General features: G+C 38.7%; 1 protein-coding gene across 1 annotated transcript in view; it reads right to left on the reverse strand.

Annotated features, from left to right (window-relative positions):
- Positions 1 to 20,948, reverse strand: part of LOC103690071 (interaptin-like) — a 280,698-nt gene that overhangs the window by 207,571 nt on the left and 52,179 nt on the right. The window contains exons 20-25 of the mRNA XM_087591928.1: positions 18,221 to 18,294; positions 17,736 to 17,829; positions 10,203 to 10,276; positions 9,718 to 9,811; positions 2,185 to 2,258; positions 1,700 to 1,793 (exon numbers count right to left, since the gene is read on the reverse strand). Of these exons, the coding sequence (XP_087448054.1) occupies positions 1,700 to 1,793; positions 2,185 to 2,258; positions 9,718 to 9,811; positions 10,203 to 10,276; positions 17,736 to 17,829; positions 18,221 to 18,294 (504 nt within the window). The remainder of the gene's footprint in view (positions 1 to 1,699; positions 1,794 to 2,184; positions 2,259 to 9,717; positions 9,812 to 10,202; positions 10,277 to 17,735; positions 17,830 to 18,220; positions 18,295 to 20,948) is intronic.

Raw genomic sequence — 20,948 nt, forward strand, 5'->3', positions numbered from 1 at the left:
TTCCACCTCAGACAAGTCAAAATGGCTAAGATCAAACACTCAGGTGACAGCAGATGCTTGTGAGGATGTGTAGAAAGATAAACACTCCTCCAATGATGGTGAGACCACAAACTGGTTCAACCACTCTGGAAATCAGTCTGGAGGTTCCTTAGAAAATTTGATATTTCACTACCTGAGGACATGGCTATATATCACTCTTGGGCATCTACACAAAAGATGCTCTAACATACAACAAAGACACAGGTTCCACTGTGTTCATAGCAGCCTTATTTATAATAGACAGAAGGTGGAAAGAACCCAGATGCCCTTCAACAGAGGAATGGATTCAAAAAAATGTGGTACATCTACACAATGGAGTACTACTCAGCTACGAAAAACAATAACTTCATGAAATTCATAGGCAAATGGAACTAGAAAATATCATCCTGAGTGAGTTTACACAATCACAGAAAAACACACTTCTCTTGCACTCATTGATAAGTGGATATTAGCCAAGAACCACAAATTACCCAAGATGCAATCCACAGGCCACTGGAGGCTCATGAAGAAGGATGACCAAAATGCAGATGCTCACGCTCCTCTTAATAGGGGGCAATAATCCATAAGAAGGGATATGCAAGCAAAGTTTAGAACAGTGACTCAAAGAACAGCCCTTCATAGCCTGCACCACATGTGGCCCAATTATATACAGCCACCCAAACTACATAAGAATCATGAAGCTAGAAAATGCATGCTGAAAGGAACCGAACATAGGTCTCTCCTGAGCGACACATCCACACCATGTCCAATACAGAGGTCAATGCTAGCAGCAAACCACTGAACTGAGAATATGGCAACCTTTGGAGGAGTCAGAGGAAGTATTGAAAGAGTTGAAGAAGCTTGCAACCACATAAATATAATACTGCCAACCAACCAGAGCTTCCAGTAACTAAACAACTACACCAAGACTATACACAGACTGACCCAGGGCTCCAACTGCATATCTAACAAGGAATTGACTTGTTGGGGCACAAGGGGAAGTGGAAGCCCTTGGTACTGCCAAGGATGCACTCCCAGTGCAGCAGAGTGTGGAGGGGTGGCAATAAGGGGCGTCTGAACTGTTCACTACACTATGGGGGCGACGGGGGGGAGGGAATGGTTGCTTATGGACAGGAAACTGGGAAGCAGAATAAGTTCTGAAATGTAAATAAAGAAATATATCTAATAAAAAATGAAAACAAAAAAATTAATTAAAAAATTATCGCTATGGGTGAGTTTCACAGATAGAGACATCTGTTTTAAAATTATTAGCGGTTCAACAAAATATATGTACACGTATGTATATGTCAGACAGACAAGGGAGCTTCATGGGCATAGGTGGTTGACACCAAGCCTCCCTGTTGATCAGAGTTCATTCCCAGGAACACACACAGTGTGAGAAAGAACCAAGTTCCACAACTTGTTCTCTCTTCCGTACTCACTAGGGCAGTCACATGACAGTACACACAAATGATTACCTAAATCTAATTTGAAAAATGTATCATTTCAAAATTGTGAAATATATTCATTGTTTCATTTGTGTTCACTGGAGTTCTGCACATATGTTTGCAGACTGAATATGCCTGCTGTTGCTCTTGAGATATTTCTCATGGTGCCTGAAATACTACTATACAGCCCTACTTGAAAAAGAAAAATGGTATTCTGAATACAATTCACTTACCCAACTTTTACCACCCGAGTTCATGTGAGGATGTTCTAATTCTTCTGTTCGACGTCCTGTTTTAACTTTTGGTTGCAGAAAGTCATATTTCGAACTGAAAACCATATTGTAAAATAATTAGGATCACAGATAAATTAAACACAACAAAGAGCTCCTGAAACATTTAGATACTTATTTAAAATTATTCAAGTGAATGGCTTGGTAACCATCATTTTTCTGGCTGTGCAATGTTGTCCACACAGCAACTTTTGAGATAAGGTTAAAAGTATGCATTTCTATGTCTGTGCATGTGGTAAATGAACATATGAAGCATGCATACTGCTGAACCCCAACCCAGCATGCAGGTCCATAATTCAAACAACTTCAGCAGGAACTTCTCAATGGCACCAGAAAGGACTCTTATCAGAAATGCTATGACTTCATCTTGTACTGCTTATTTCCTTTATGGGCTCTCAATTTCCTGGCCATATTGCTTTCCATTGTACCTCTCTAGCTGCTCCAGCATGTCCTCTTCACTACTTGCAGTATCTTTTCGTGACTGGGATCTAAACTCCTGGGCCTAAATGGAAGATAAATATGTTAGTCATAGTCTAAAACATGCTGTGCAATCCTGCAGTTCTGCGGTCCTGCACTATGCTCGATTCCCTCAGGAAATGTGAAATTTTCTTCCCTTCTCTGTATTTACTGTGACTCTATGGAAACTGTAGTCAACAGCTTTTACAATAGAACCCTCATGCCATAAAGCCTAAAATGAGGATGGCTGCTAATTGTAATATCAAAACAAATTGTGCCTTTTAACAATTAAATTTTATCTATTACTGAAATTGCAATAATGGGCCAAATGGGGAGAAATGCTAAACTACATAAGGTAATAATTTATACAAACATATCTTAGGAAACACTTCACTGAATATGAAGTGAATATTACTTATACTAGTATACCTTACATATTAGGATGTCTCCAAAAATAAATTACGACTGGGTTCCTTAGTACATTATGACCCCTAAGCATGTTTTACTAAATGCTATTTGAAGATAAATAACATCAAGATAGGTAAGCAATTTGTCTCACCACATGTGTATCTACGTGTGGAGAATATCTTCTCTTATATGCAAAACACCAAGGGAAAATAAGTGCTACATTGTTTGGGGGAGAGGAGGGCCATTTGTTTTTGTTTATTTATCTGTTTATTTGTTTGTTCGTTTGTTTGTTTGTTTTTTGGTTTGCTTGAGACGAGATTTTTTTGGTGAATCCCTGGATGACTGGAACTATTTCTGTAGAGGAAGCATGCCCCATATTCAGAGATCTGTCAGTCTTCAATGCCTGTGTAATGAGTCAAAAGTGCTGAGTCAGGACATCTGCTAAATAGCTAATCTGTTTTACGGAGAAAAGCATTGAGAAACAACAGGATAAGTCATAAGATTGAGAGAAATATCCAGATGTAGAACCATTGATGCACAATTTCTGAAAAATAAGGTCAAATTAGTACATGCTGCATTAAACTGTGTTTTTGTCCTCCTCCTCCTCATGTAGCAGATAGGAGTAAGTTTACTTCACATGTTGTTATTCATGTACCTTTTTAGAAAACATGCTATCTGTGGCTTTTCCTTGTTATTGAATACTGTACTCATAGGATTTTTCTTAACGTTCAGAGTATAAATAATCTGATGATCTGACTAATCCATAAGACTATACTGGTTCACACGACCAGGGGTAGCTGTTAATCTAGGAAGTCAGGACTGCTCCCTCAAGCTCAGAGAACAAACAGGAAAACTGGGGTTAAGGAATTTTGCTGCATGCAGGAAACACACCTCAGTGACGAAGAAGGACACTACCTCAGAATAAGTCGCTGGAAAACAACTTTCCAATCAAATGGCCTAAATAAAAAACTGGAGTAGCCATCCTATCATCAAACAAAATTGACTTTCTTTTTTTTTTCTTGTGCTAGTTTGTTTTTGTTTTTGTTTTTTTTTCTCTTGTGTGTTACATTATTTATTTTTTTAATCTTTTTTTTAAATTAACTTGAGTATTTCTTATTTACATTTCGAGTGTTATTCCCTTTACTGGTTTCCAGGCAAACATCCCCTTCCCCCTCCCCTTCTTTATGGTTATTCCCCTCCCCATCCACCCCCTCTTGCCGCCCTCCCCCCAACAATCTAGTTCACTGGGGGTTCAATCTTAGCAGGACCCAGGGCTTCTCCTTCCACTGGTGCTCTTACTAGGATATTCATTGCTACCTATGAGGTCAGAGTCCAGGGTCAGTCCATGTATAGCCTTTAGGTAGTGGCTTAGTCCCTGGAAGCTCTGGTTGCTTGGCATTGTTGTACATATGGGGTCTCGAGCCCCTTCAAGCTCTTCCAGTTCTTTCTCTGATTCCTTCAACGGGGGTCCTATTCTCAAATCAGTGGTTTGCTGCTGGCATTCGCCTCTGTGTTTGCTGTATTCTGGCTGTGTCTCTCGGGAGAGATCTACATCTGGCTCCTGTCGGCCTGCACTTCTTTGCTTCATCCATCTTGTCTAATTGGATGGCTGTATATGCATGGGCCACATGTGGGGCAGGCTCTGAATGGGTGTTCATTCTGTGTCTGTTTTAATCTTTGCCTCTCTATTCCCTGCCAAGGGTATTCTTGTTCCCCTTTTAAAGAAGGAGTGAATCATTCACATTTTGATCATCCGTCTTGAGTTTCATTTGTTCTAGGCATCTAGGGTAATTCAAGCATTTGGGCTAATAGCCACTTATCAATGAGTGCATACCATGTGTGTTTTTCTGTGATTGGGTAACCTCACTCAGGATGATATTTTCCAGTTCTGATCATTTGCCTATGAATTTCATAAGGTCATTGTTTTTGATAGCTGAGTAATATTCCATTGTGTAGATGTACCACATTTTCTGTATCCATTCCTCTGTTGAAAGGCATCTGGGTTCTTTCCAGCTTCTGGCTATTATAAATAAGGCTGTGATGAACATAGTAGAGCACGTGTCTTTTTTATATGTTGGGGCATCTTTTGGGTATATGCCCAAGAGAGGTATAGCTGGATCCTCAGGCAGTTCAATGTCCAATTTTCTGAGGAACCTCCAGACTGATTTCCAGAATGGTTGTACCAGTCTGCAATCCCACCAACAATGGAGGAGTGTTCCTCTTTCTCCACAACCTCGCCAGCATCTGCCGTCACCTGAGTTTTTGATCTTAGCCATTCTCACTGGTGTGAGGTGAAATCTCAGGGTTGTTTTGATTTGCACAAAATTGACTTTCAACCAAAAGCCATTAAAAAAGATCGGGAAGGGCACTTCATATTCATCAAAGGTAACATACACCAAGATGAACTCTCAATCCTAATTTTCATTCCTCCAAATGCAAGGGCATGTACATTCTTAAAAGAAACCTTACTAAAGCTCAAAGCACACACTGCACATCACATGAAAATAGTAGGAGATTTTAACACTCCACTCTCATCACTAGACAGATCATGGAAACAGAAATTATACAGAGACATAGAGAAACTAAAAGAAGTTATAAACCAAATGCATTTAACAGATATTTATAGAACATTCCAACCTAAAACAAAAGGATAGACCTTCTTCTCAGCACCTACTGGAACCTACTCCAACATTAACCATATACTCTGCCACAAAACAGGCCTCAACAGTTACAAAAAGATAGAAATAATCCCATGCATCCTAAAAGAACAGCATGCACTAATACTGGTCTGAATAACCACAATAATGACAGAAAGCCCACATATGCATGGAGGATTAGCACTGCTCTCCTCAATCACAACTTGGTCAAGGAAAACATAAAGAAAAATTAAAGACTTCTTAGAACTTAATGAAGATACAACATTCCCAAACTTATCGAACACAAAGAAAGCGCTACTAAGAAGAAAACTCATGGCTCTGAGAGCCTGCAAAAAGAAACAGGAGAGAGCAGATGTCAGAACCTTGACAGCATACCTAAAGCTCTAGAACAAAAAGAAATAAATAAACCCAAGAGGAGAAGGCAAAAAATAATCAAACTCAGAGCTGAAATCAACAAAGTAGAAATGAAAAAGGCTATATAAGGAATCAACAAACCCAGGAGCTGGTTTTTTGAGAAAATCAACAAGAGAGATAAAGCATTGGCCAGACTAAACTGAGGTCACAGAGGGTGTACCGAAATTAACAAAATCAGAAATGAAAAGGGAGAGATAACAACAGAATCTGAAGAAATTTTAAAAAATCATCAGATCCTACTACAAAATTCTGTACTCATCAAAATTGGAAAATCTGGAGAAAATGGACAATTTTCTACACAGATACCAGGTACCAAAGTTAAAGAAGAAACAAATAAACCATCTACACTACCCCGTAAATCCTAAAGAAATAGAAACAGTTATTAAAGGTCTCCCAAACCAAAAGAGCCCAGGTTCAGGTGGGATCAGTGCAGAATGCTATCAGATCTTCATGGAAGACCTCATACCAATACTGTCCAAACTATTCCACAAAAGAGAAACAGATTGAGCACTAACAAATTCCTTCTTAGAAGCCACAAGTACTCTTATGCCAAAATCACACAATGACCCAAAAAAGAAAGAGAACTTTGGCCAATTTCCTTAGGAATATTGACACAAAAATATTCAACAAAATTCTTGGAAACCAAAAACAAGAACACATCAAAACAATCATTCATCATGTTCAAGTAGGCTTCTTCCCAGGGATGCAGGGATAGTTTAATATACGAAAATCTATCAATGTAATCTGCTATATAAACAAAGTCAAATATAAGAACCACATGGTCATTTCATTAGATGCTGAGAAAGCATTTGACAAAATTCAAAACCTCTTCATGATAAAAGTCCTAGAAAGATCAGGAATACAAGGTCAATATCTAAACATAGTAAAAGCAATACACAGCAAACCAGAACATGACATCAAACTAAAAGGAGAGAATGTAGAAGCAATCCGACTAAAATTAGGGACTAGAAAAGTACTTCCCACTCACTTCTTCTTCAATATAGTACTCCAAGTACTAGCCAGAGCAATCTGACAGCCAACGGAGGACCAAGGGATACAAATCGGAAAGGAAGAAAACAAAATATCACTATTTGCAGAAGATATGATGGTGTACTGCATCAACTGCCAAAAGTTCTACCAGAGAACTACTTAACCCAATAAACAACTTCAGCATTATCAAGTGTTGGGATTTAAAATTAACTTAAACAAATCGGTAGCCTTCCTCTATTCAAAGGATAAACAGGCTGAGAAAGAAAGTAAGGAAATAACACCATTCACAATAGTCGAAAATAGTATAAAATAGATTGCTGTGACTTTAAACAGGCAAGTGAAAGATCTCTATAACAAGAACTTCAAGTCATGGAAGAGAGAAATTGAGCAAGATCTTAGAAGATGGAAAGATCTCCCATGATCATGAATAGGCAGGATTAATATAGTAGAGATGGCCATTTTGCCAAAAGCAATCTATAGATTAAATGCAATACCCATCAAAACTCCAACTCAATTCTTCATAGAGATAGAAAGAGCAATTTGCAAATTCATTTGGAATAACAAAAAACCCAGGATAGCAAAAATTATACTCAACAATAAAAGAACTTCTGGGGGAATCACGATCCCCTACCTCATGCAGTATTACAGAGGAACAGTTCTAAAATGTGAATGGTATTGGTACAGAGAGAGGCAGGTAGATCAGTGGAACAGAATTGAAGACCCAGAAATGAACCCACATGGCTATGATCACCTGATCTTTGACAAAGGAGATAAAACCATGCAATGGAAAAATGATAAGGTTTTCAACAAAGGGTGCTGGTTCAACTGGTGGTCAGCATGTAAAAGAATGCAAATCAATCCATTTTTATCACCATGTACAAAGCTTAAGTCCAAGTAAAAAAGGACCTCCGCATCAAACTAGATACCCTCAAAGTAATAGAAGAAAAAGTGGGGAAGAGTCTTGAACACATGGGCACTGGGGAAATTTTCCTAAACAAAACAGCAATGGCTCGTGCTCTATCAAGAATCAACAAAAGGGACCTCATAAAACTGCAAAGCTTTTGGAAAGCAAAAGGCACTGTCATTGGGACACAATGGCAAACAAGAGATTGGAAAAATGTCTTTACCAATCTTACATCTGATAGAAGGCTAATACCCAAAACATACAAAGAACCCAGGAATTTAGACTGCAGAGAGCCAAATAACCATATTAAAAATGGAGTACAGAGATAAAGAAAACATTCAAGCTGAGGAATATCGAATGGCCAAAAATCACCTAAAGAAATGTTCAACTTCCTTCCTCATTTGGGAAATGCAAATCAAATCAACTCTTATATTCCACCTCAGACAAGTCAAAATGGCTAAGATCAAACACTCAGGTGACAGCAGATGCTTGTGAGGATGTGTAGAAAGATAAACACTCCTCCAATGATGGTGAGACCACAAACTGGTTCAACCACTCTGGAAATCAGTCTGGAGGTTCCTTAGAAAATTTGATATTTCACTACCTGAGGACATGGCTATATATCACTCTTGGGCATCTACACAAAAGATGCTCTAACATACAACAAAGACACAGGTTCCACTGTGTTCATAGCAGCCTTATTTATAATAGACAGAAGGTGGAAAGAACCCAGATGCCCTTCAACAGAGGAATGGATTCAAAAAAATGTGGTACATCTACACAATGGAGTACTACTCAGCTACGAAAAACAATAACTTCATGAAATTCATAGGCAAATGGAACTAGAAAATATCATCCTGAGTGAGTTTACACAATCACAGAAAAACACACTTCTCTTGCACTCATTGATAAGTGGATATTAGCCAAGAACCACAAATTACCCAAGATGCAATCCACAGGCCACTGGAGGCTCATGAAGAAGGATGACCAAAATGCAGATGCTCACGCTCCTCTTAATAGGGGGCAATAATCCATAAGAAGGGATATGCAAGCAAAGTTTAGAACAGTGACTCAAAGAACAGCCCTTCATAGCCTGCACCACATGTGGCCCAATTATATACAGCCACCCAAACTACATAAGAATCATGAAGCTAGAAAATGCATGCTGAAAGGAACCGAACATAGGTCTCTCCTGAGCGACACATCCACACCATGTCCAATACAGAGGTCAATGCTAGCAGCAAACCACTGAACTGAGAATATGGCAACCTTTGGAGGAGTCAGAGGAAGTATTGAAAGAGTTGAAGAAGCTTGCAACCACATAAATATAATACTGCCAACCAACCAGAGCTTCCAGTAACTAAACAACTACACCAAGACTATACACAGACTGACCCAGGGCTCCAACTGCATATCTAACAAGGAATTGACTTGTTGGGGCACAAGGGGAAGTGGAAGCCCTTGGTACTGCCAAGGTTGCACTCCCAGTGCAGCAGAGTGTGGAGGGGTGGCAATAAGGGGCGTCTGAACTGTTCACTATACTATGGGGGCGACGGAGTGGAGGGAATGGTTGCTTATGGACAGGAAACTGGGAAGCAGAATAAGTTCTGAAATGTAAATAAAGAAATATATCTAATAAAAAATGAAAACAAAAAAATTAATTAAAAAATTATCGCTATGGGTGAGTTTCACAGATAGAAACATCGGTTTTAAAGTTATTAGCGGTTCAACAAAATATATGTACACGTATGTATATGTCAGACAGACAAGGGAGCTTCATGGGCATAGGTGGTTGACACCAAGCCTCCCTGTTGATCAGAGTTCATTCCCAGGAACACACACAGTGTGAGGAAAGAACCAAGTTCCACAACTTGTTCTCTCTTCCGTACTCACTAGGGCAGTCACATGACAGTACACACAAATGATTACCTAAATCTAATTTGAAAAATGTATCATTTCAAAATTGTGAAATATATTCATTGTTTCATTTGTGTTCACTGGAGTTCTGCACATATGTTTGCAGACTGAATATGCCTGCTGTTGCTCTTGAGATATTTCTCATGGTGCCTGAAATACTACTATACAGCCCTACTTGAAAAAGAAAAATGGTATTCTGAATACAATTCACTTACCCAACTTTTACCACCCGAGTTCATGTGAGGATGTTCTAATTCTTCTGTTCGACGTCCTGTTTTAACTTTTGGTTGCAGAAAGTCATATTTCGAACTGAAAACCATATTGTAAAATAATTAGGATCACAGATAAATTAAACACAACAAAGAGCTCCTGAAACATTTAGATACTTATTTAAAATTATTCAAGTGAATGGCTTGGTAACCATCATTTTTCTGGCTGTGCAATGTTGTCCACACAGCAACTTTTGAGATAAGGTTAAAAGTATGCATTTCTATGTCTGTGCATGTGGTAAATGAACATATGAAGCATGCATACTGCTGAACCCCAACCCAGCATGCAGGTCCATAATTCAAACAACTTCAGCAGGAACTTCTCAATGGCACCAGAAAGGACTCTTATCAGAAATGCTATGACTTCATCTTGTACTGCTTATTTCCTTTATGGGCTCTCAATTTCCTGGCCATATTGCTTTCCATTGTACCTCTCTAGCTGCTCCAGCATGTCCTCTTCACTACTTGCAGTATCTTTTCGTGACTGGGATCTAAACTCCTGGGCCTAAATGGAAGATAAATATGTTAGTCATAGTCTAAAACATGCTGTGCAATCCTACAGTTCTGTGGTCCTGCACTATACTCGATTCCCTCAGGAAATGTGAAATTTTCTTCCCTTCTCTGTATTTACTGTGACTCTGTGGAAACTGTAGTCAACAGCTTTTACAATAGAACCCTCATGCCATAAAGCCTAAAATGAGGATGGCTGCTAATTGTAATATCAAAACAAATTGTGCCTTTTAACAATTAAATTTTATCTATTACTGAAATTGCAATAATGGGCCAAATGGGGAGAAATGCTAAACTACATAAGGTAATAATTTATACAAACATATCTTAGGAAACACTTCACTGAATATGAAGTGAATATTACTTATATTAGTATACCTTACATATTAGGATGTCTCCAAAAATAAATTACGACTGGGTTCCTTAGTACATTATGACCCCTAAGCATGTTTTACTAAATGCTATTTGAAGACAAATAACATCAAGATAGGTAAGCAATTTGTCTCACCACATGTGTATCTACGTGTGGAGAATATCTTCTCTTATATGCAAAACACCAAGGGAAAATAAGTGCTACATTGTTTGGGGGAGAGGAGGGCCATTTGTTTTTGTTTATTTATCTGTTTATTTGTTTGTTCGTTTGTTTGTTTGTTTTTTGGTTTGCTTGAGACGAGATTTTTTTGGTGAATCCCTGGATGACTGGAACTATTTCTGTAGAGGAAGCATGCCCCATATTCAGAGATCTGTCAGTCTTCAATGCCTGTGTAATGAGTCAAAAGTGCTGAGTCAGGACATCTGCTAAATAGCTAATCTGTTTTACAGAGAAAAGCATTGAGAAACAACAGGATAAGTCATAAGATTGAGAGAAATATCCAGATGTAGAACCATTGATGCACAATTTCTGAAAAATAAGGTCAAATTAGTACATGCTGCATTAAACTGTGTTTTTGTCCTCCTCCTCCTCATGTAGCAGATAGGAGTAAGTTTACTTCACATGTTGTTATTCATGTACCTTTTTAGAAAACATGCTATCTGTGGCTTTTCCTTGTTATTGAATACTGTACTCATAGGATTTTTCTTAACGTTCAGAGTATAAATAATCTGATGATCTGACTAATCCATAAGACTATACTGGTTCACACGACCAGGGGTAGCTGTTAATCTAGGAAGTCAGGACTGCTCCCTCAAGCTCAGAGAACAATCAGGAAAACTGGGGTTAAGGAATTTTGCTGCATGCAGGAAACACACCTCAGTGACAAAGAAGGACACTACCTCAGAATAAATCGCTGGAAAACAACTTTCCAATCAAATGGCCTAAATAAACAAACTGGAGTAGCCATCCTATCATCAAACAAAATTGACTTTCTTTTTTTTTTCTTGTGCTAGTTTGTTTTTGTTTTTGTTTTTTTTTCTCTTGTGTGTTACATTATTTATTTTTTTAATCTTTTTTTTAAATTAACTTGAGTATTTCTTATTTACATTTCGAGTGTTATTCCCTTTCCTGGTTTCCAGGCAAACATCCCCTTCCCCCTCCGCTTCTTTATGGTTATTCCCCTCCCCATCCACCCCCTCTTGCCGCCCTCCCCCCCAACAATCTAGTTCACTGGGGGTTCAGTCTTAGCAGGACCCAGGGCTTCCCCTTCCACTGGGCTCTTACTAGGATATTCATTGCTACCTATGAGGTCAGAGTCCAGGGTCAGTCCATGTATAGCCTTTAGGTAGTGGCTTAGTCCCTGGAAGCTCTGGTTGCTTGGCATTGTTGTACATATGGGGTCTCGAGCCCCTTCAAGCTCTTCCAGTTCTTTCTCTGATTCCTTCAACGGGGGTCCTATTCTCAAATCAGTGGTTTGCTGCTGGCATTCGCCTCTGTGTTTGCTGTATTCTGGCTGTGTCTCTCGGGAGAGATCTACATCTGGCTCCTGTCGGCCTGCACTTCTTTGCTTCATCCATCTTGTCTAATTGGATGGCTGTATATGCATGGGCCACATGTGGGGCAGGCTCTGAATGGGTGTTCATTCTGTGTCTCTTTTAATCTTTGCCTCTCTATTCCCTGCCAACGGTATTCTTGTTCCCCTTTTAAAGAAGGAGTGAAGCATTCACATTTTGATCATCCGTCTTGAGTTTCATTTGTTCTAGGCATCTAGGGTAATTCAAGCATTTGGGCTAATAGCCACTTATCAATGAGTGCATACCATGTGTGTTTTTCTGTGATTGGGTAACCTCACTCAGGATGATATTTTCCAGTTCTGACCATTTGCCTATGAATTTCATAAGGTCATTGTTTTTGATAGCTGAGTAATATTCCATTGTGTAGATGTACCACATTTTCTGTAACCATTCCTCTGTTGAAAGGCATCTGGGTTCTTTCCAGCTTCTGGCTATTATAAATAAGGCTGTGATGAACATAGTAGAGCACGTGTCTTTTTTATATGTTGGGGCATCTTTTGGGTATATGCCCAAGAGAGGTATAGCTGGATCCTCAGGCAGTTCAATGTCCAATTTTCTGAGGAACCTCCAGACTGATTTCCAGAATGGTTGTACCAGTCTGCAATCCCACCAACAATGGAGGAGTGTTCCTCTTTCTCCGCATCCTTGCCAGCATTTGCTGTCACCTCAGTTTTTGATCTTAGCCATTCTCACTGGTGTGAGGTGAAATCTCAGGGTTGTTTTGATTTGCACAAAATTGACTTTCCACCAAAAGCCATTAAAAAAGATCGGGAAGGGCACTTCATATTCATCAAAGGAAAAATACACCAAGATGGACTCTCAATCCTAATTTTCATTCCTCCAAATGCAAGGGCATGTACATTCTTAAAAGAAACCTTACTAAAGCTCAAAGCACACACTGCACATCACATGAAAATAGTAGGAGATTTTAACACTCCACTCTCATCACTAGACAGATCATGGAAACAGAAATTATACAGAGACATAGAGAAACTAAAAGAAGTTATAAACGAAATGTATTTAACAGATATTTATAGAACATTCCAACCTAAAACAAAAGGATAGACCTTCTTCTCAGCACCTACTGGAACCTACTCCAACATTAACCATATACTCTGCCACAAAACAGGCCTCAACAGTTACAAAAAGATAGAAATAATCCCATGCATCCTAAAAGAACAGCATACACTAATACTGGTCTGCATAACCACAATAATGACAGAAAGCCCACATATGCATGGAGGGTTAGCACTGCTCTCCTCAATCACAACTTGGTCAAGGAAAACATAAAGAAAAATTAAAGACTTCTTAGAACTTAATGAACATACAACATTCCCAAACTTATGGAACACAAAGAAAGCGCTACTAAGAAGAAAACTCATGGCTCTGAGAGCCTGCAAAAAGAAACAGGAGAGAGCAGATGTCAGAACCTTGACAGCATACCTAAAGCTCTAGAACAAAAAGAAATAAATAAACCCAAGAGGAGAAGGCAGGAAATAATCAAACTCAGAGCTGAAATCAACAAAGTAGAAATGAAAAAGACTATATAAGGAATCAACAAACCCAGGAGCTGGTTTTTTGAGAAAATCAACAAGAGAGATAAAGCATTGGCCAGACTAAACTGAGGTCACAGAGGGTGTACCGAAATTAACAAAATCAGAAATGAAAAGGGAGAGATAACAACAGAATCTGAAGAAATTTTAAACAATCATCAGATCCTACTACAAAACTCTGTACTCATCAAAATTGGAAAATCTGGAGGAAATGGACAATTTTCTACACAGATACCAGGTACCAAAGTTAAAGAAGAAACAAATAAACCATCTACACTACCCCGTAAAACCTAAAGAAATAGAAGCAGTTATTAAAGGTCTCCCAAACCAAAAGAGCCCAGGTTCAGGTGGGATCAGTGCAGAATGCTATCAGATCTTCATGGAAGACCTCATACCAATACTGTCCAAACTATTCCACAAAAGAGAAACAGATTGAGCACTAACAAATTCCTTCTTAGAAGCCACAAGTACTCTTATGCCAAAATCACACAATGACCCAAAAAAGAAAGAGAACTTTGGCCAATTTCCTTAGGAATATTGACACAAAAATATTCAACAAAATTCTTGGAAACCAAAAACAAGAACACATCAAAACAATCATTCATCATGTTCAAGTAGGCTTCTTCCCAGGGATGCAGGGACAGTTTAATATACGAAAATCTATCAATGTAATCTGCTATATAAACAAAGTCAAATATAAGAACCACATGGTCATTTCATTAGATGCTGAGAAAGCATTTGACAAAATTCAAAACCTCTTCATGATAAAAGTCCTAGAAAGATCAGGAATACAAGGTCAATATCTAAACATAGTAAAAGCAATACACAGCAAACCAGAACATGACATCAAACTAAAAGGAGAGAATGTAGAAGCAATCCGACTAAAATTAGGGACTAGAAAAGTACTTCCCACTCACTTCTTCTTCAATATAGTACTCCAAGTACTAGCCAGAGCAATCTGACAGCCAACGGAGGACCAAGGGATACAAATCGGAAAGGAAGAAAACAAAATATCACTATTTGCAGAAGATATGATGGTGTACTGCATCAACTGCCAAAAGTTCTACCAGAGAACTACTTAACCCAATAAACAACTTCAGCATTATCAAGTGTTGGGATTTAAAATTAACTTAAACAAATCGGTAGCCTTCCTCTATTCAAAGGATAAACAGGCTGAGAAAGAAAGTAAGGAAATAACACCATTCACAATAGTCGAAAATAGTATAAAATAGATTGCTGTGACTTTAAACAGGCAAGTGAAAGATCTCTATAACAAGAACTTCAAGTCATGGAAGAGAGAAATTGAGCAAGATCTTAGAAGATGGAAAGATCTCCCATGATCATGAATAGGCAGGATTAATATAGTAGAGATGGCCATTTTGCCAAAAGCAATCTATAGATTAAATGCAATACCCATCAAAACTCCAACTCAATTCTTCATAGAGATAGAAAGAGCAATTTGCAAATTCATTTGGAATAACAAAAAACCCAGGATAGCAAAAATTATACTCAACAATAAAAGAACTTCTGGGGGAATCACGATCCCCTACCTCATGCAGTATTACAGAGGAACAGTTCTAAAATGTGAATGGTATTGGTACAGAGAGAGGCAGGTAGATCAGTGGAACAGAATTGAAGACCCAGAAATGAACCCACATGGCTATGATCACCTGATCTTTGACAAAGGAGATAAAACCATGCAATGGAAAAATGATAAGGTTTTCAACAAAGGGTGCTGGTTCAACTGGTGGTCAGCATGTAAAAGAATGCAAATCAATCCATTTTTATCACCATGTACAAAGCTTAAGTCCAAGTAAAAAAGGACCTCCGCATCAAACTAGATACCCTCAAAGTAATAGAAGAAAAAGTAGGGAAGAGTCTTGAACACATGGGCACTGGGGAAATTTTCCTAAACAAAACAGCAATGGCTCGTGCTCTATCAAGAATCAACAAAAGGGACCTCATAAAACTGCAAAGCTTTTGGAAAGCAAAAGGCACTGTCATTGGGACACAATGGCAAACAAGAGATTGGAAAAATGTCTTTACCAATCTTACATCTGATAGAAGGCTAATACCCAAAACATACAAAGAACCCAGGAATTTAGACTGCAGAGAGCCAAATAACCATATTAAAAATGGAGTACAGAGATAAAGAAAACATTCAAGCTGAGGAATATCGAATGGCCAAAAATCACCTAAAGAAATGTTCAACTTCCTTCCTCATTTGGGAAATGCAAATCAAATCAACTCTTATATTCCACCTCAGACAAGTCAAAATGGCTAAGATCAAACACTCAGGTGACAGCAGATGCTTGTGAGGATGTGTAGAAAGATAAACACTCCTCCAATGATGGTGAGACCACAAACTGGTTCAACCACTCTGGAAATCAGTCTGGAGGTTCCTTAGAAAATTTGATATTTCACTACCTGAGGACATGGCTATATATCACTCTTGGGCATCTACACAAAAGATGCTCTAACATACAACAAAGACACAGGTTCCACTGTGTTCATAGCAGCCTTATTTATAATAGACAGAAGGTGGAAAGAACCCAGATGCCCTTCAACAGAGGAATGGATTCAAAAAAATGTGGTACATCTACACAATGGAGTACTACTCAGCTACGAAAAACAATAACTTCATGAAATTCATAGGCAAATGGAACTAGAAAATATCATCCTGAGTGAGTTTACACAATCACAGAAAAACACACTTCTCTTGCACTCATTGATAAGTGGATATTAGCCAAGAACCACAAATTACCCAAGATGCAATCCACAGGCCACTGGAGGCTCATGAAGAAGGATGACCAAAATGCAGATGCTCACGCTCCTCTTAATAGGGGGCAATAATCCATAAGAAGGGATATGCAAGCAAAGTTTAGAACAGTGACTCAAAGAACAGCCCTTCATAGCCTGCACCACATGTGGCCCAATTATATACAGCCACCCAAACTACATAAGAATCATGAAGCTAGAAAATGCATGCTGAAAGGAACCGAACATAGGTCTCTCCTGAGCGACACATCCACACCATGTCCAATACAGAGGTCAATGCTAGCAGCAAACCACTGAACTGAGAATATGGCAACCTTTGGAGGAGTCAGAGGAAGTATTGAAAGAGTTGAAGAAGCTTGCAACCACATAAATATAATACTGCCAACCAACCAGAGCTTCCAGTAACTAAACAACTACACCAAGACTATACACAGACTGACCCAGGGCTCCAACTGCATATCTAACAAGGAATTGACTTGTTGGGGCACAAGGGGAAGTGGAAGCCCTTGGTACTGCCAAGGTTGCACTCCCAGTGCAGCAGAGTGTGGAGGGGTGGCAATAAGGGGCGTCTGAACTGTTCACTACACTATGGGGGCGACGGGGGGGAGGGAATGGTTGCTTATGGACAGGAAACTGGGAAGCAGAATAAGTTCTGAAATGTAAATAAAGAAATATATCTAATAAAAAATGAAAACAAAAAAATTAATTAAAAAATTATCGCTATGGGTGAGTTTCACAGATAGAGACATCTGTTTTAAAATTATTAGCGGTTCAACAAAATATATGTACACGTATGTATATGTCAGACAGACAAGGGAGCTTCATGGGCATAGGTGGTTGACACCAAGCCTCCCTGTTGATCAGAGTTCATTCCCAGGAACACACACAGTGTGAGAAAGAACCAAGTTCCACAACTTGTTCTCTCTTCCGTACTCACTAGGGCAGTCACATGACAGTACACACAAATGATTACCTAAATCTAATTTGAAAAATGTATCATTTCAAAATTGTGAAATATATTCATTGTTTCATTTGTGTTCACTGGAGTTCTGCACATATGTTTGCAGACTGAATATGCCTGCTGTTGCTCTTGAGATATTTCTCATGGTGCCTGAAATACTACTATACAGCCCTACTTGAAAAAGAAAAATGGTATTCTGAATACAATTCACTTACCCAACTTTTACCACCCGAGTTCATGTGAGGATGTTCTAATTCTTCTGTTCGACGTCCTGTTTTAACTTTTGGTTGCAGAAAGTCATATTTCGAACTGAAAACCATATTGTAAAATAATTAGGATCACAGATAAATTAAACACAACAAAGAGCTCCTGAAACATTTAGATACTTATTTAAAATTATTCAAGTGAATGGCTTGGTAACCATCATTTTTCTGGCTGTGCAATGTTGTCCACACAGCAACTTTTGAGATAAGGTTAAAAGTATGCATTTCTATGTCTGTGCATGTGGTAAATGAACATATGAAGCATGCATACTGCTGAACCCCAACCCAGCATGCAGGTCCATAATTCAAACAACTTCAGCAGGAACTTCTCAATGGCACCAGAAAGGACTCTTATCAGAAATGCTATGACTTCATCTTGTACTGCTTATTTCCTTTATGGGCTCTCAATTTCCTGGCCATATTGCTTTCCATTGTACCTCTCTAGCTGCTCCAGCATGTCCTCTTCACTACTTGCAGTATCTTTTCGTGACTGGGATCTAAACTCCTGGGCCTAAATGGAAGATAAATATGTTAGTCATAGTCTAAAACATGCTGTGCAATCCTGCAGTTCTGCGGTCCTGCACTATGCTCGATTCCCTCAGGAAATGTGAAATTTTCTTCCCTTCTCTGTATTTACTGTGACTCTATGGAAACTGTAGTCAACAGCTTTTACAATAGAACCCTCATGCCATAAAGCCTAAAATGAGGATGGCTGCTAATTGTAATATCAAAACAAATTGTGCCTTTTAACAATTAAATTTTATCTATTACTGAAATTGCAATAATGGGCCAAATGGGGAGAAATGCTAAACTACATAAGGTAATAATTTATACAAACATATCTTAGGAAACACTTCACTGAATATGAAGTGAATATTACTTATACTAGTATACCTTACATATTAGGATGTCTCCAAAAATAAATTACGACTGGGTTCCTTAGTACATTATGACCCCTAAGCATGTTTTACTAAATGCTATTTGAAGATAAATAACATCAAGATAGGTAAGCAATTTGTCTCACCACATGTGTATCTACGTGTGGAGAATATCTTCTCTTATATGCAAAACACCAAGGGAAAATAAGTGCTACATTGTTTGGGGGAGAGGAGGGCCATTTGTTTTTGTTTATTTATCTGTTTATTTGTTTGTTCGTTTGTTTGTTTGTTTTTTGGTTTGCTTGAGACGAGATTTTTTTGGTGAATCCCTGGATGACTGGAACTATTTCTGTAGAGGAAGCATGCCCCATATTCAGAGATCTGTCAGTCTTCAATGCCTGTGTAATGAGTCAAAAGTGCTGAGTCAGGACATCTGCTAAATAGCTAATCTGTTTTACAGAGAAAAGCATTGAGAAACAACAGGATAAGTCATAAGATTGAGAGAAATATCCAGATGTAGAACCATTGATGCACAATTTCTGAAAAATAAGGTCAAATTAGTACATGCTGCATTAAACTGTGTTTTTGTCCTCCTCCTCCTCATGTAGCAGATAGGAGTAAGTTTACTTCACATGTTGTTATTCATGTACCTTTTTAGAAAACATGCTATCTGTGGCTTTTCCTTGTTATTGAATACTGTACTCATAGGATTTTTCTTAACGTTCAGAGTATAAATAATCTGATGATCTGACTAATCCATAAGACTATACTGGTTCACACGACCAGGGGTAGCTGTTAATCTAGGAAGTCAGGACTGCTCCCTCAAGCTCAGAGAACAAACAGGAAAACTGGGGTTAAGGAATTTTGCTGCATGCAGGAAACACACCTCAGTGACGAAGAAGGACACTACCTCAGAATAAGTCGCTGGAAAACAACTTTCCAATCAAATGGCCTAAATAAAAAACTGGAGTAGCCATCCTATCATCAAACAAAATTGACTTTCTTTTTTTTTTCTTGTGCTAGTTTGTTTTTGTTTTTGTTTTTTTTTTCTCTTGTGTGTTACATTATTTATTTTTTTTAATCTTTTTTTTTAAATTAACTTGAGTATTTCTTATATACATTTCGAGTGTTATTCCCTTTCCCGGTTTCCAGGCAAACATCCCCCTCCCCCTCCCTTCTCTATGGTTATTCCCCTCCCCATCCACCCCCTCTTGCCGCCCTCCCCCCAACAATCTAGTTCACTGGGGGTTCAGTCTTAGCAGGACCCAGGGCTTCCCCTTCCACTGGTGCTCTTACTAGGATATTCATTGCTACCTATGAGGTCAGAGTCCAGGGTCAGTCCATGTATAGCCTTTAGGTAGTGGCTTAGTCCCTGGAAGCTCTGGTTGCTTGGCATTGTTGTACATATGGGGTCTCGAGCCCCTTCAAGCTCTTCCAGTTCTTTCTCTGATTCCTTTAACGGGGGTCCTATTCTCAAATCAGTGGTTTGCTGCTGGCATTCGCCTCTGTGTTTGCTGTATTCTGGCTGTGTCTCTCGGGAGAGATCTACATCTGGCTCCTGTCGGCCTGCACTTCTTTGCTTCATCCATCTTTTCTAATTGGATAGCTGTATATGCATGGGCCACATGTGGGGCAGGCTCTGAATGGGTGTTCCTTCTGTGTCTGTTTTAATCTTTGCCTCTCTATTCTCTGCCAAGGGTATTCTTGTTCCCCTTTTAAAGAAGGAGTGAAGCATTCACATTTTGATCATCCGTCTTGAGTTTCATTTGTTCTAGGCATCTAGGGTAATTCAAGCATTTGGGCTAATAGCCACTTATCAATGAGTGCATACCATGTGTGTTTTTCTGTGATTGGGTAACCTCACTCAGGATGATATTTTCCAGTTCCGACCATTTGCCTATGAATTTCATAAGGTCATTGTTTTATATATATATATATATATTTATATTTATATTTATATTAAAAGACCAATAATAGCAGTGTGTTATGCATCAACAGCAGCAACAGGTTTTCCATGTTCTGCAGTCATCTGAACAAAACTGTAGAGACATCCAGCACACTCCATTTAAAAAAAAAAAATGTAAAAAAACAAAACCCGAGAAAACAGCACAGTTCTGTTACTCTTGTGGTACCTGGCACCATTTTTTTTTAAATTAGCTTCTCAATCATCATCTGGAAAGAAAACATTCTGAGCAACATCATTAAAAACAGCTCTGATAAAGCACGGTCACTACTACGTATCATAAAGCAGGTACAATCTATTTTACATCCACAGAGGTATGATACA

Source organism: Rattus norvegicus, chromosome 17 (genome assembly GCF_021556685.1).
Source record: "Rattus norvegicus strain SHRSP/BbbUtx chromosome 17, alternate assembly SHRSP_T2T, whole genome shotgun sequence".
Lineage (NCBI taxonomy): Eukaryota > Metazoa > Chordata > Mammalia > Rodentia > Muridae > Rattus > Rattus norvegicus.